Here is a 12,339-nt window from a genome sequence, read left to right as displayed (position 1 = left end):
TTGCTGTATTCTTCATTATGCTCAAACTGAATGTGCCTCCAAAATGGCCACGCTAAATCAACAGTTCAAAGCAAGCTGCAAGCTGAGGTAATGTGCCTGCAGGTTTACAAGAAAAACATTGTGCTCATCTTCAGGGTGAAACAGTATGCTCATCAAAATGGAGTAGGTCAAGTCAAGTCAAGTTTATTTATATAGCGCATTTCATACACAGAGGTCATTCAATGTGCTTTACATAAACAAAAGCAAACAGTAATAACAAATAAAAGCATAAAAGGGCAATAGTCAAAGAATAGTTTACTAAAAGGTAAATATCATAATAAAAACATAAAACGCACGGTAAAATCATTTAAAAATAAAGAATAATTACGTAAAAAGACAAAATAAAAGACACAAGGTAGAATCATTTTCAAGGCAGATTCAGAATTTGTAGCTCAGTGCAGTTAGCAGAAAGCATCTGAGAACAGTTTGGTCTTACGTAAGTCATATTTAGGCTGATTCTATCCTTGAACCATAAATTCTGACCAAGGATTTTTTGAATTCACAGAATTGTTTTCCAGTAATAAATGATGCTGGTATATGCATCTCAGTCAGTCTGTCTGTCTGTCTGTCTCAGTTGGCTACATATAGACAATCCAGGATAATGTAATTCTTAGAACAAAGGTAAAATTTCCCAAATACAGTGGCAGTTCTCACTTGTCTGACCTGACTTGGCTGAAATAAAAATAGAGATTGTGTGTATGAAATATGTCAAATACAAATATTCTTATGGTTTACATGTAAATAGGAAACCCATTCCACAAACACTAGACAAGCATAAGCTTTTCTGCAGGGTCATACTAAATGCCTTTCATTAGCTGCCTAGTCAACATATCTGCCACTGTGTGGGATTCCACAGACCATATGGCCCTGCGGAAGTGCAGTAGTAGGCCTACTACAGGCAGTTTTGGAGCATACAAACATTGGCCTCTTTCAGCTGTGTGTGTGTGTGTGTGTGTTTATGTGTGTGTGTGTTTGTGTGTGTGTGTGTGTGTGTGCGTGTGTGTGTGTGCGTGTGTGTGTGCGTGTGTGTGTGTGTGTGTGTGTGTGTGTGAGAGAGAGAGAGAGAGAGAGAGAGAGAGAGAGAGAGAGTGTGTGTGTGTGTCTGTGTGTGTGTGTGTGTGTGTGTGTGTATGTGTGTGTGTGAGAGAGAGAGAGAGAGAGGAGAGAGAGAGTGTGTGTGTGTGTGTGTGTGTGTGTGTGTGTGTGTGTGTTTTCCTGCCTGCCCGCTGTATGTCTGTATGTGTATGGTATGTATGATGTGTGATTCTGAGTTTACGGTGATGAGACCAAAAAAACATCTGATAATGGAGTATTTTTTTTGTCTGAGGCAGATCTTCTTTGACATCACCAGATTGCTACACAATAATATTGGAATATATTTTTGAATGTACACTGCTGCACAGAAAAAAAAGTCTAACCAAAAATACACCACACCTCTAACAATGGAACATTGCAACTTTCTTTGGACCTCTAGATGGGGCTAGATTGTAGCACTCTCTGTGTGAACGCTGCAAGCAATAGCAGATAGACCCCTTATCAGCACTGAAGTTAGAGCAAAATTGGGATGGTCAGGGGTGGGCAAAAATACATCAAAATGTTTTTTTAAATAAAAATATCAAATACCCTAATTTAAGTGTATCAAAATAACCTACACAATACAGTAGCCAGCCACACTACGTATCAAAATAAAATACTTTTTGAAAAAAAAATTGTATTTTGAAAATACTATAAATATGATTATTTTCATCGTGTTACTAAGTGATACATGGGGGAATTTTTTGAGCAATGTTGCAGGGCAACCACATAAACAGTTCCGTTCCGATTGGATGATTAAAGTTCTCAAGGAACTGATGATTAAAGTTCTCAAGAAACTTGAGGTTGGTAGAGTGTATTGTCTGTGTGAGCAACCAACACGTTACTCATCTTACACCGGATTATTATCCTGAATCTCAATATTCTGATCACAACTAAGACAAAAGTTTATTAAGCTACTAAAATTAGGCTACTAAGTCCGCACCAGTCAGAGGCTACATTCATTGTTTTTACATATTTGTATTTGTAATATAGCCAACTGGCTAGAAACCTTTTATGTAACACATCTACAGACATTGTTATGGCATTGACTGTGATAGCTATGTATGTAATAATGTGCGCTGCATTGTCCCTGACAAATAAACGAATAAATAAAATAAATAAAAAATTAAAACGATGTAGGCCATAACAAGCCTACTGCCCATCCCTGGGTATGGTCTGTCTCTATAATTTACCGTAATTAACAGCATATTAGCATACCATATTGATGCTATGAGGGCCGTCGTGGCCAATTTAGGGCAGTTGTGGCTACTGGTTAGGACTTCGACTTGGAACCGAAGGGTTGCCGGTTCAATCCCCCACCAGTGTTCACTAATTCACAGATGGGATAAATGCAGAGACGAAATTCCTTGTATACGCAAATATACTTGGCCTAGAAACCTATTTACATTGATGATAACATGCAGTGCGTGCAAATGCCAAGTACTGTCAACAGGTGTTTTTTCAACTAACCTATGTCTCTAAGTGAATAGGGTACTTTATTGTGGTCTGTCTGTTTCTCACTGTTTTGGAAAATAGATCCATAATATTTTACTCATGGTAGAGTTTAGTCTATCTTATCCATGACAGAGCAAACGAGCCTATAGGGCCTACGTGTCACCTACAGGCAGATTAACATTTCTGCCACATGATGGCGAAAGCGAGTCAGGCCACGACTGGCCTACCCTGAATGCAAAATGACCTGCATCAACGGGATATTCCATTATTACTGATAAAAACGTGGTTTAGGCCTACGGCATCTATGTTGTAAACCATCAGGGGGAACTAGACAGGACATGTAGGCCTAGGCTTACGCAAACGATATGTGGCTTATGGTGCCTTATCCGATTAAAGCTCTGGGTCAGCAGTTTTCAGCATGGGCCTAACGTCCTAAATAGGCCTACATAGTTATGTTATTTCGCGCTGTGCAATTACACATAGGCCTAGCACCTACAAATATTAGACTAGCCTACACATATTTGGGCGCTGACATTACACGTGTAGCATACGTAGGCTATAATACAATCGACCATTTAGTATTTTGTTTAATTGTAGACTGCATTGTAAAGTGACACCTAATTTTACCCTCTAGTATTCTAGAATTCACGGCGATTTTATTGTGCCAAAGCGAGTTGTGGGTTATATGATTAGACCCAGAGTCTATTAGATAATTTGGATTTATTAAAAGACTGTAATAAAATTGGTGATCCGTGCTGGTGCTGTTGCAACGATTTTATCTGATTGAACACTGAAAAATAATTATTATTATTATGTATAGGCCTACGTAGGTCTAATAGCATGTCATTAAAATCGTTTTGGTCGACCAGGCTCGCCAAAAATATTCAAGATCGAGGCTGGGAATCATGGGATAAACTAGCCTAAACTGTTATGAAGAAGGTAATAAAAGCCTACACGAATTTTGATTGTCTATGTAAGTCAGACAATGTAACATTAGAGTAAGAACACGAATCAGGCTTTGGCGCACTTGAAACTAGACTCAAGAAGAATTCGACCACATCGTTCGATTCTCTGAGTTTGCAAACGGTCGGCACAGCATTATGGAGATGTTACAGGAGAAGAGCAATAGTCCTAATGTGGCATTTCACGACAATATAGCATACATAACTTGCAACTCGTCAAGAACGCTCAGCGCTAATGCGTGGCGAGGTGGGGTGTCATGGATATGACAATTTTGGGCAAGTTGTGCGTGGAGCACAGAATATTTAAAATCCAAGATAATAATGGCCTATATAAAGGCCATTATTATCTTGTATATATATATATATATGGCCTAATAAAGTGTCTTATATAGATTGTTGATAATAGGTCAAATGGCGTCTCTTAAAAATAACAATCCGCTTGCATTTATGCTATTTAAGCAAGTCTTGCGCACCTTAACTTTGGTACTCCCCTATTCTGGACTTAGTTCATTCTCCTCGAGTAGATGTCCAAGTTCAGTTCATCTGTTGAACAGAAATCTAATGACATGTTCGCAAAGCATGGAAATAAAGGATGCGGTGAGGCAAATCCTAACCTGACAAAATGGTCATGACCCCCCGCAGCACAAGTTTAAATGCCATAAAATTAAAGACCTATTCAATTACTCCTGTCAATCGTTATTAATCAGTAATACAATTATTATTATTATTATTATTATTATTATTATTATTATTATAGTTGTTGTTGTTGTTGTTGTTTCTTAGCTTTTGGTCACTGTGCACTAGAGTATTTTCTCTTTGCTCAAAATCTTCAATAAAAGATCATAATAGCCTTCCTCCTAAAAATGTTTTACCAATATTATTCTGACAAACATACAGGCTGCACATTGCATAATCTAATAGTGATATTGCTATTGATCTGTCAACATAGAGCTCCCATATCTCATCTGATGCAAAGCACTTCTTACTTCCTCTACAGAGGAGAATAACTGACATCACCACTGCCCCTACAACACAGGTCATCCCAGTGTCTCCGTGGCACCCTGCATTGACTAGGAAGTCGCACATGGCTGTGAAGTGTGACTTGACACTTCCATGTCTCCTTCAGCTACTTTGAACTCCCCCTCTTATTTCTCATGTAGAAAATTCTCTCACACATTTCTGCTATCTTGGAATAGTCTGTGCAGGACTGGTGTTGAGATCATATGATTCAGCACAGGTTGAGGCATGTTCCTCATGCAGCTGGAATTGATCATTTGTTATTTTCATAATCTAAAAAATATCATCAGTGTGTTTCACAAGATTGGTGTCCAATATATAATGCCTCTGTTTGAAGAAAACATTGCATAACATGTAAGTATCAATAAGTATCAACACCAGTCTATTTCCTTGTCTGAAATAATTTCTACAATTTGTTGAGATATTCACGAATAAAGTTGTTCATGATTTCTTCTATAGCCTTGCTTGGTGTATGAGCTTTACGACAACTTCTTGGTTAAGTTGGGTTTCAATGATAAATTTGAACATTAGTGAGTGCAATTGACCTTTAATTATATGGTGAGGTAATTACAGCTTGTAGGTGCGTTACGGCGTCTCTAGCGTGCTACAAAGACTCGAAAGTCTAACTTATCAAAGTGGTTTATTTTTTTAGTGAATCCCAAAACGGAGTCGCTTCCAGTAAAGTTAATCCATGTTTCTGTGATCGATTCTTGTAGGCTATGTTTGATCCTAAATTAAGTACCCTAGCCTAAAATTTTTGTCAGATTGTGGCACAGGTGATCAAGCCTATTACAATGAACATGAACAGAAAATAGCCTCCAATACATCAAAATTATAAACGCATTTATTTAATTGTACAAAATGTAATGTAACACATTCCAAGTCATTGCTGTCAACTTAAATGTCTCGAAACAGGTTTAGGCTCTAAAGGACAAAATAGCCTAGCTGTGGTGAATACCTTATGGATGAATCCCATAGAATAGCCATAGGTAGCCTACATCAAATGTGTCCTTTTATTTCGTGAATGGAATGAATATGAGATAGTGGATAACCTAATTTATCAAAATTGATTAAACATAGAAACGTTGAAAATCAAGCAAATTGGACACTGATCCCAGCCAAAAATATGATCCATCATTTGACAGACTGTAAAATGATTTGATGAACAAAAACACAATGCATTCGAATTTATTGAACTGTTACACAGTCCTGTATTTTAAAACAATAAAATAGAATAAATAAATATTTTATTCTATGTTAGCTTATCGTGTTCTAGTAATGTTTTTATTTGTTTATTTTGCACAACTGGTCATTCTAATTTCTTCATAATAACTGATTTTAAAAACGACTTTTCGGAACTACATGCAATCCTTTCACTGCATTGTTGGGGGCTATAAAATTCCATTCATCCATTAGCTCAAATGAAGTCCGATTCAGCGCTGTCTTACAAGGTGTGAGAAGGTGGTCACCGGGTGGGTTTGGGATATCGTCTGCCAGATCTTTTTGAAATGCCTTTTTCAGAGCACCCTCAAAGCAACTTTGGAGCCGCGTTGTCGCCTGAAAAATTGCAACCGAGAGTTTTGTAATAGGCCTACGTGCAGGATACCTCATTCAATTGAGACTTGTGTTTTAGCCAATGTCGTGTAGGCTAATTCAGCGTTAATCAACAATTTTGGATAACTAAACTAAATGTCACTAAAACTAACTTCTTAATAAAGTATGCATTAACTAGCCTATAACAAAATATTAATTAAATAACTAGCAAGTTGTTTAAAATGAGTATCCTCAAACTAACGACAGCTCCAGGTGTGTGTGTTTATTTTAATCAAAATTCCTGATGAGAAAATTGACAAAATTGAAAATCTCTTTTCAGTGACAGTTTGTTTCATGAATTCACAGTTCAGAAAATGAATATACCCTTCTTCCATCCTGAGACTGTCTGACAGAGCCCGAGACAACTTTGGCGCTTGTTCGCCTTTGAAATGCAGAACTGTCTCCAATGCAAATTCTTTCTTGATGGACAGAAGTCGAGGGAGGGAGGTGAGAGCTGTAAAGCTGACGTCAGAGACGCACCAATTAACTGGCAGCGAGCTTGGCGAACTACAGCCTTCAGAATTCAGACGGACGGCTCAGGTAAAGGCTGGGCTACTCCTCGTTAAAGACAGCCCTGAGGGTATAGTGACAGGAATATAACGGTGTAGATGCAGCATGAGCCGGAGCCGCAATACTGAAAGATGTACGTGAGCTATCTTTTGGACAAGGACCCCAGTATGTACTCTAATACTGTCAGACATCCCAGTCTAAATTTGAACCATCAGAACTTCGTACCAGCACCTCCACAGTACACGGACTTTACAGGATACCATCACGTCCCGGGAATTAACAATGACCTTCATCACAGTCAGGCTGGAACTTGGAACCCGGCGTACGCACCGCCGCGGGAAGAGTGGCCACCGTATGGCGCAGGGACGACTCCGTCTACTTCCAACCCGGGACAAATAAGTTTCACTCCCCCCGACTTTTCCCCCGTTCAGCCACCTGGCCTTCTGCCACCTTCCATCAACGCAAGTGTTGGCCAGCTCTCGCCGAATTCGCAACGCAGAAATCCTTACGACTGGATGAGGCGAAGCGCACCGCCGTCCAACCCAGGTAACTTTGTTACAGACTTCTCGTGTCAGCTATTGCACCTGTAGGCTACTCTTGACATAAAACAAACTGCAACGTCCCATTCTGTCAATTGAAATAGAACACCTGGTCTAAAATTTCTCAAGATCAAGTAGTCCTATATGCTCTTGTACGAAAGCGCATGCATGCACCTGTCAGGTGACCGACCAGGTTTGGCGTTGTGCACATAGACATTATGTTTAATTTTCCAACGTTTCTTTTTCAAGAGTGCAGTGAAGACTGGTTGATGTAACTACCTAAAACGTAGGCTATTGGCTATACATTTAAGACCAATAGTATAACCTAAGTGATGCCTGATTTGATCCACTGTAACTTCAGCCCGATTAACAATTCCAGGTGGCCAAACTTTCTATTCAGGTTTATAGCTGTGATACAACGTTTACATTGGGTGCTGAATTTACAGCAGAGACGCTGGAGAAACTTCTTGGTTATCATTTATGGTAGCTTTATGTATTTGTCTGGGAATATTATTGCAATAGCCTGTGTGCAATCCATTAACACCCCGGAATGGCCTAACGGAACATCATCACTCAGTGATGCTCACTACGGATTAAAAACTTAAACTGACGCTTAAAATATATGCCTATATCACGTAAAAAATATATGTCATAGGTTGATGCTTGTTAGCACCGTTTAGCCACCCAACTTATTCTCTCAGCTACGAAGTAACCTATTTTCAGGTTAAAGGGAAGATGTTTGAAGGCGTTTTATCGTTTAGGCCTTAGAGTGAGTGGGACAGACATGACTTGAAAAGCGTTGTCATGTAAATCAGAGATTTGTTCTTGTGTATTTTGTGTATTCCGCCAATAAGGTGGTATAGGATTTTATACTTCGGCATCAGCGCAGGGAACCAGGGACGTGCAATACAATTGTTTTGCGTGCATTTTTCTGATGTCAATACCTCCTTTGTCAAGCAAGGCCGGTTAGGATGACTGTGGCTGATTAATAAAGCATTTTAGTTCTTGCATATTGCTAATTCAGGGGCATTCATATCATTTTTAAAGGCAATAACTATTATACAAATGTATCATTATTAGTTGTTAATTAACTTGCTAATCATTAGAGTGCTGATTGAATATTATGCATAACATGGACATTTAGTGATAGGAAATGAATTACAAAATATGGTGGACCAATCAAATCACTTCAAGAGTAGAGGGAAACTCAGAAAAAACATTTTAACCCAAATCTGCCTTTCCACTTTGTTATCTTGTCCCAGACAGGTGATTTTATGGCCTGTGTTATAGATTAACCTATAAGACAAGAGCTCGTATCAGCCTACCTACATTTGTTCTCATGAACATCTCATTAGCTCCAACAGTACTACCATTTATCTTCAACCGTGGTGATGTCTTGGACAGAAATCTGGGTGCATCTTCAAGACAATATGTTTGTTTTTAATTAAAGATATCCCTTCACTCCCATGATTAATGGTGGGGGGTGGTTATGGTTCTGTGTATGTGCTTGTGTGCCTATGTCCGTGTGAAAGAGAGAGATAGAGTGTGTGCGGTGTAGGTGTGTGTGTGTGTGTGTGTGTGTGTGTGTGTGTGTGTGTGTGTGTGTGTGTGTGTGTGTGTGTGTGTGTGTGTGTTTGTGTGTGTGTGTGTGTGTCAATGGATATTAATTTAAGCATATCTACTGCTCTAAGTTCAATGCCACAGGATACAGACATATGGCATCACACAACCCATAACCATAAACTGGAGATTTCCCTGATTACGCCCAACTATCAAACACAATGCTGACTGTGTAATCATCCAAAGACCCAGACTTGACCAGGGCCACCCCATGTCCTTCTCCCCGTGGGATTCACATCAGAACATACTCATGCTGTACTTACAGGACATTAAGGGGTGGCCAGCTTGAACAAACATATCATTTTGTAAAAAGCGACCCTCAAAACTGACACCTGGATAAATGAATCATAAACGGGGTAGATTAAAAGGGTTAATTAGTGAACGGAACGCTGCCGGTGCTGTCTGAAAGCCTAATGGCCTGGATATCCTCTCAGCATGGTTGGCGCCCTTGCAAGGCGTGCCTCCCCTGTCCTACTCAGATATGTTTTAATCGTTAACTTGGCCGCTGTTGACACGTATGTTCCCGATGCACTAAAGACAGAATAAGTGACTTTTGACATAGAGTGCCATGTCACAAGGGCTCGTCATTTTGGATGAAAAAAGCTCTGTGTGTGTACCTTTTTAAGAGAGGTGGTGTAAGACATGGAGCAGAAAGAGTTTAGTGCTCATCCCTGGACTTTATGAAAAAGAGGGAAGCTGCCATCTCAGTTATATGCAAATTTGAAGTCAGATCTATAGTGCATTTGAATTGCAAACAACTATAGTAGCTGGACACATTAGTTAAAATATACCTGAGGATGGGCTTGACAAGTTAAGGCCTGCATATAGTAAAATACTAATACCTTTAATTAACAATGGCATGTTTGGTTCTGATGTTGATGGTACAGGGGGTAAGACGAGGACAAAAGACAAGTATCGGGTGGTGTATACAGATCACCAGCGGCTGGAGCTGGAGAAGGAGTTCCACTACAGCCGCTACATCACCATCAGGAGGAAGGCAGAGCTGGCCACCTCACTCAGCCTCTCCGAACGACAGGTCAGTAAGTCTCCTCTAATGTGTACTTCCGTCCCTCTCTCAGTCTCTCTGTCTCTCTGTCAAAAAAGAGTCTCTATTATCTCTCTCTCTCTCTCTCTCACTCTCTCTCTCTCTCTCACTCTCTCTCTCTCTCTCTCCTTGTCTTTCTCTAATAAACACCTACAAACATACTTCAATCACACATACTGATTGAAATAACTATATAACTTATAAATGAAGGTCCAATGTTTTCCACACAAATATTATTACATTATTTATGACACTATCTGTCATTTAGCTGATGCTCTTGTTCAGAGAAACTTGCAGTGAACAGTCCCCTTGCAACTTGGGGTTGAGTGCCTAGCGCAAAGGTGCAACTCTGAACATGCTGGTGTTAATATTGGGAGGGCAGCTCCCTAACTGCTAGACCCCCACTACACAGATAATCATGCAAATATGCAAACTGTACTTAATATGGTTGTGTCATGCATGGCCTGCTATAAACTGTGTGTCATCATTTTTCCACATAGGTAAAAATATGGTTCCAGAATCGGCGAGCTAAAGAGAGGAAGGTGAATAAGAAGAAGATGCAGCAATCTCAGCCGGCCTCCACCACAACGCCCACTCCACCCGGCTCCACCATGCCGGGGAACGTCGCCATGGTGACCAGCAGTAGTGGAGGCCTAGTGTCACCACCCATGCCAATCAAACAGGAATACTGAGACGCTGAAAAGAAGGAGATGATAAAAAATGGCCGACTGTTAGTCTTTTGACCAGAGCCACCCAACAACAGAGACTCTAACCGAGGCCAAAAGCTGGAACAGGGTACTTCAAATCAACACCCATGAGGACTGCTTGTGTCAAAAGATATTTGAAGAGTTGCTGCTTTCTGCGCTTTTGTAAAAAGGAAACTTAAAAAAATTGAATGAAGAGTGAATGAAGAGATTAAAAAGATATGAATATATATAAATATTAACCTGTGTTGTTCTGTAATGTTATGGCTGTGTTTGTTTTTAATGTGGATACCACTTGCCCTGCTAACACTACAAAGTCTGATAGAGTAGGCTTGAAATATTTGTAAATGGTTTTAATTTGAAGTGTGAAGATAAATATGTGTATATTTGCAATGGAATTTGTATTAAAAGCTTTATTGTCAACTTTTCTTATCACATTAATTTCACCAAACTGCATACCAGCTGCATACCAGTATGCAACCTGTCATATTATATTATACACTTTATCCAGGGCCACATTCAATGCTGTTGATTAAAAAAAAAAAAAGACAAGACCTCAAGTGTTGATATGAACTTGGAGCAAGACTGTTGAAACTCATCAAAAAACAGTGTGTGTATTTAGCAAGCCATTAATGTAGTTTGAAAGGACTGCCTGTGATTAGTGGTGAAAGGATTTCCCACTTTTATATGGCACCAAAATCAGAGTGCAAGGTTCTATGTCAATAAGATGATAGTGTAAGTTATTGCCATTGCATAGGACAGCACAAGCGTGTATGTCATAGTCACTGGGCGAGTCTCAGCAGTGATGCGCTGTGGAGAGGTTGTTTGCGCACCATAACGGAATTGTAGGATAAGGAACAATGGCGTGCTGAAAAACAGAGAAGTAATTTCTCTGGCCTACACATCCACACCCGCCCCATGCCAACCTTATCAGAGCACTGCTCGGAAGAGACCTGGTATTGGGAGAACGAGCGGTATCTCTGCCGCCGCGTATGCGCACACGGACATATTTGCCAATCTTGTTAACAGAGTCAGGGAGCGGCGGCCAAAGGGCAGGACGAGGAGGAGGGAGCGGAGAAAGCAAACAGAGCGGGAGGATCCATCTGCCAGGCCTCATCTCTCCCACGGAGACACAGACAGGCAGGCAGAGGAACTGGACACAGCCACGCCACGCCACGCTACGCCATGCGTCCACTGAGTGCACGCAAGAGCAGCCCCACGTCAAGAGACACACCTGATCATGTGGTCATGTGGTCAGCATCAGCATGAGAAGGGATGTTAGGTAGTTGTAAAGTTGTTAGTTGAAAGCAAGTGATCAACAATGGCCAACAAAAGGACAAGGCCATTGTTTGGTACTGACGGTGTGTATTAACTGAGTGTGTATTTACTGGCTAAGTGTGTGGCTTCAGATTTTTCATTGAGTTACATTACATAACACAATAAAACTATGATCATATATAAAGAAGCTCCACATCTAATCAACGCCTCTCTTCCTGTTTTGCCCACAACTGTTTTGTTGCCAGAGACTCGAATGATGATGCCTTTAACCTTTGTACATAAACCCAGAGGCAAACACCAGTGGTATCATGGCGATACCAATGCCATCCAGAGGCTTTCATAATTAAACCAGGAAGTCACTCCATAAAGTGCGATCCTCAAGTTGAGTACGTGCACCCATTCAGGACAACAACCTGATGAAACCCTTGCCCACACTGACGTGTTGCCAACTCCTTACAGTCACTGACTGTTCACCAGTGCGATGCGTGACCATGCCCTACAAG

At 40.3% G+C, this 12,339-nt stretch overlaps 1 protein-coding gene across 2 annotated transcripts; it reads left to right on the top strand.

Moving 5' to 3' along the window:
* Nucleotides 1–6,675: 6,675 nt before the first annotated feature.
* cdx1b (caudal type homeobox 1 b) lies at nucleotides 6,676–10,981 on the top strand. 2 transcript variants are annotated; one of them, XM_042092475.1, is made up of 3 exons: nucleotides 6,676–7,196; nucleotides 9,697–9,845; nucleotides 10,355–10,981. In XM_042092475.1, the coding sequence occupies exons 1-3, from the start codon at nucleotides 6,782–6,784 to the stop codon at nucleotides 10,544–10,546; spliced, it is 756 nt and encodes a 251-aa protein (XP_041948409.1). In that variant the 5' UTR covers nucleotides 6,676–6,781; the 3' UTR covers nucleotides 10,547–10,981. The 2 variants fall into 2 exon arrangements, with proteins under 2 accessions (XP_041948409.1, XP_041948408.1); XM_042092474.1 differs by having other exon boundaries at nucleotides 9,688–9,845.
* The last annotated feature ends 1,358 nt before the right edge of the window (nucleotides 10,982–12,339 follow it).

This window comes from Alosa sapidissima, chromosome 5, assembly GCF_018492685.1.
Source record: "Alosa sapidissima isolate fAloSap1 chromosome 5, fAloSap1.pri, whole genome shotgun sequence".
NCBI classification, from domain to species: Eukaryota; Metazoa; Chordata; class Actinopteri; order Clupeiformes; family Clupeidae; genus Alosa; species Alosa sapidissima.
This window is presented reverse-complemented; position numbering and strand designations above follow the sequence as displayed.

Excerpts from the sequence above, each read along its gene's own strand:
- cdx1b (XM_042092474.1), top strand. The coding sequence starts at position 6,782 with ATGTACGTGAGCTATCTTTTGGACAAGGACCCCAGTATGTACTCTAAT. Across the intron at positions 7,197-9,687 it reads CGCACCGCCGTCCAACCCAG|ATGGTACAGGGGGTAAGACG; the intron begins GTAACTTTGTTA and ends GTTCTGATGTTG. Across the intron at positions 9,846-10,354 it reads TCAGCCTCTCCGAACGACAG|GTAAAAATATGGTTCCAGAA; the intron begins GTCAGTAAGTCT and ends TTTTCCACATAG.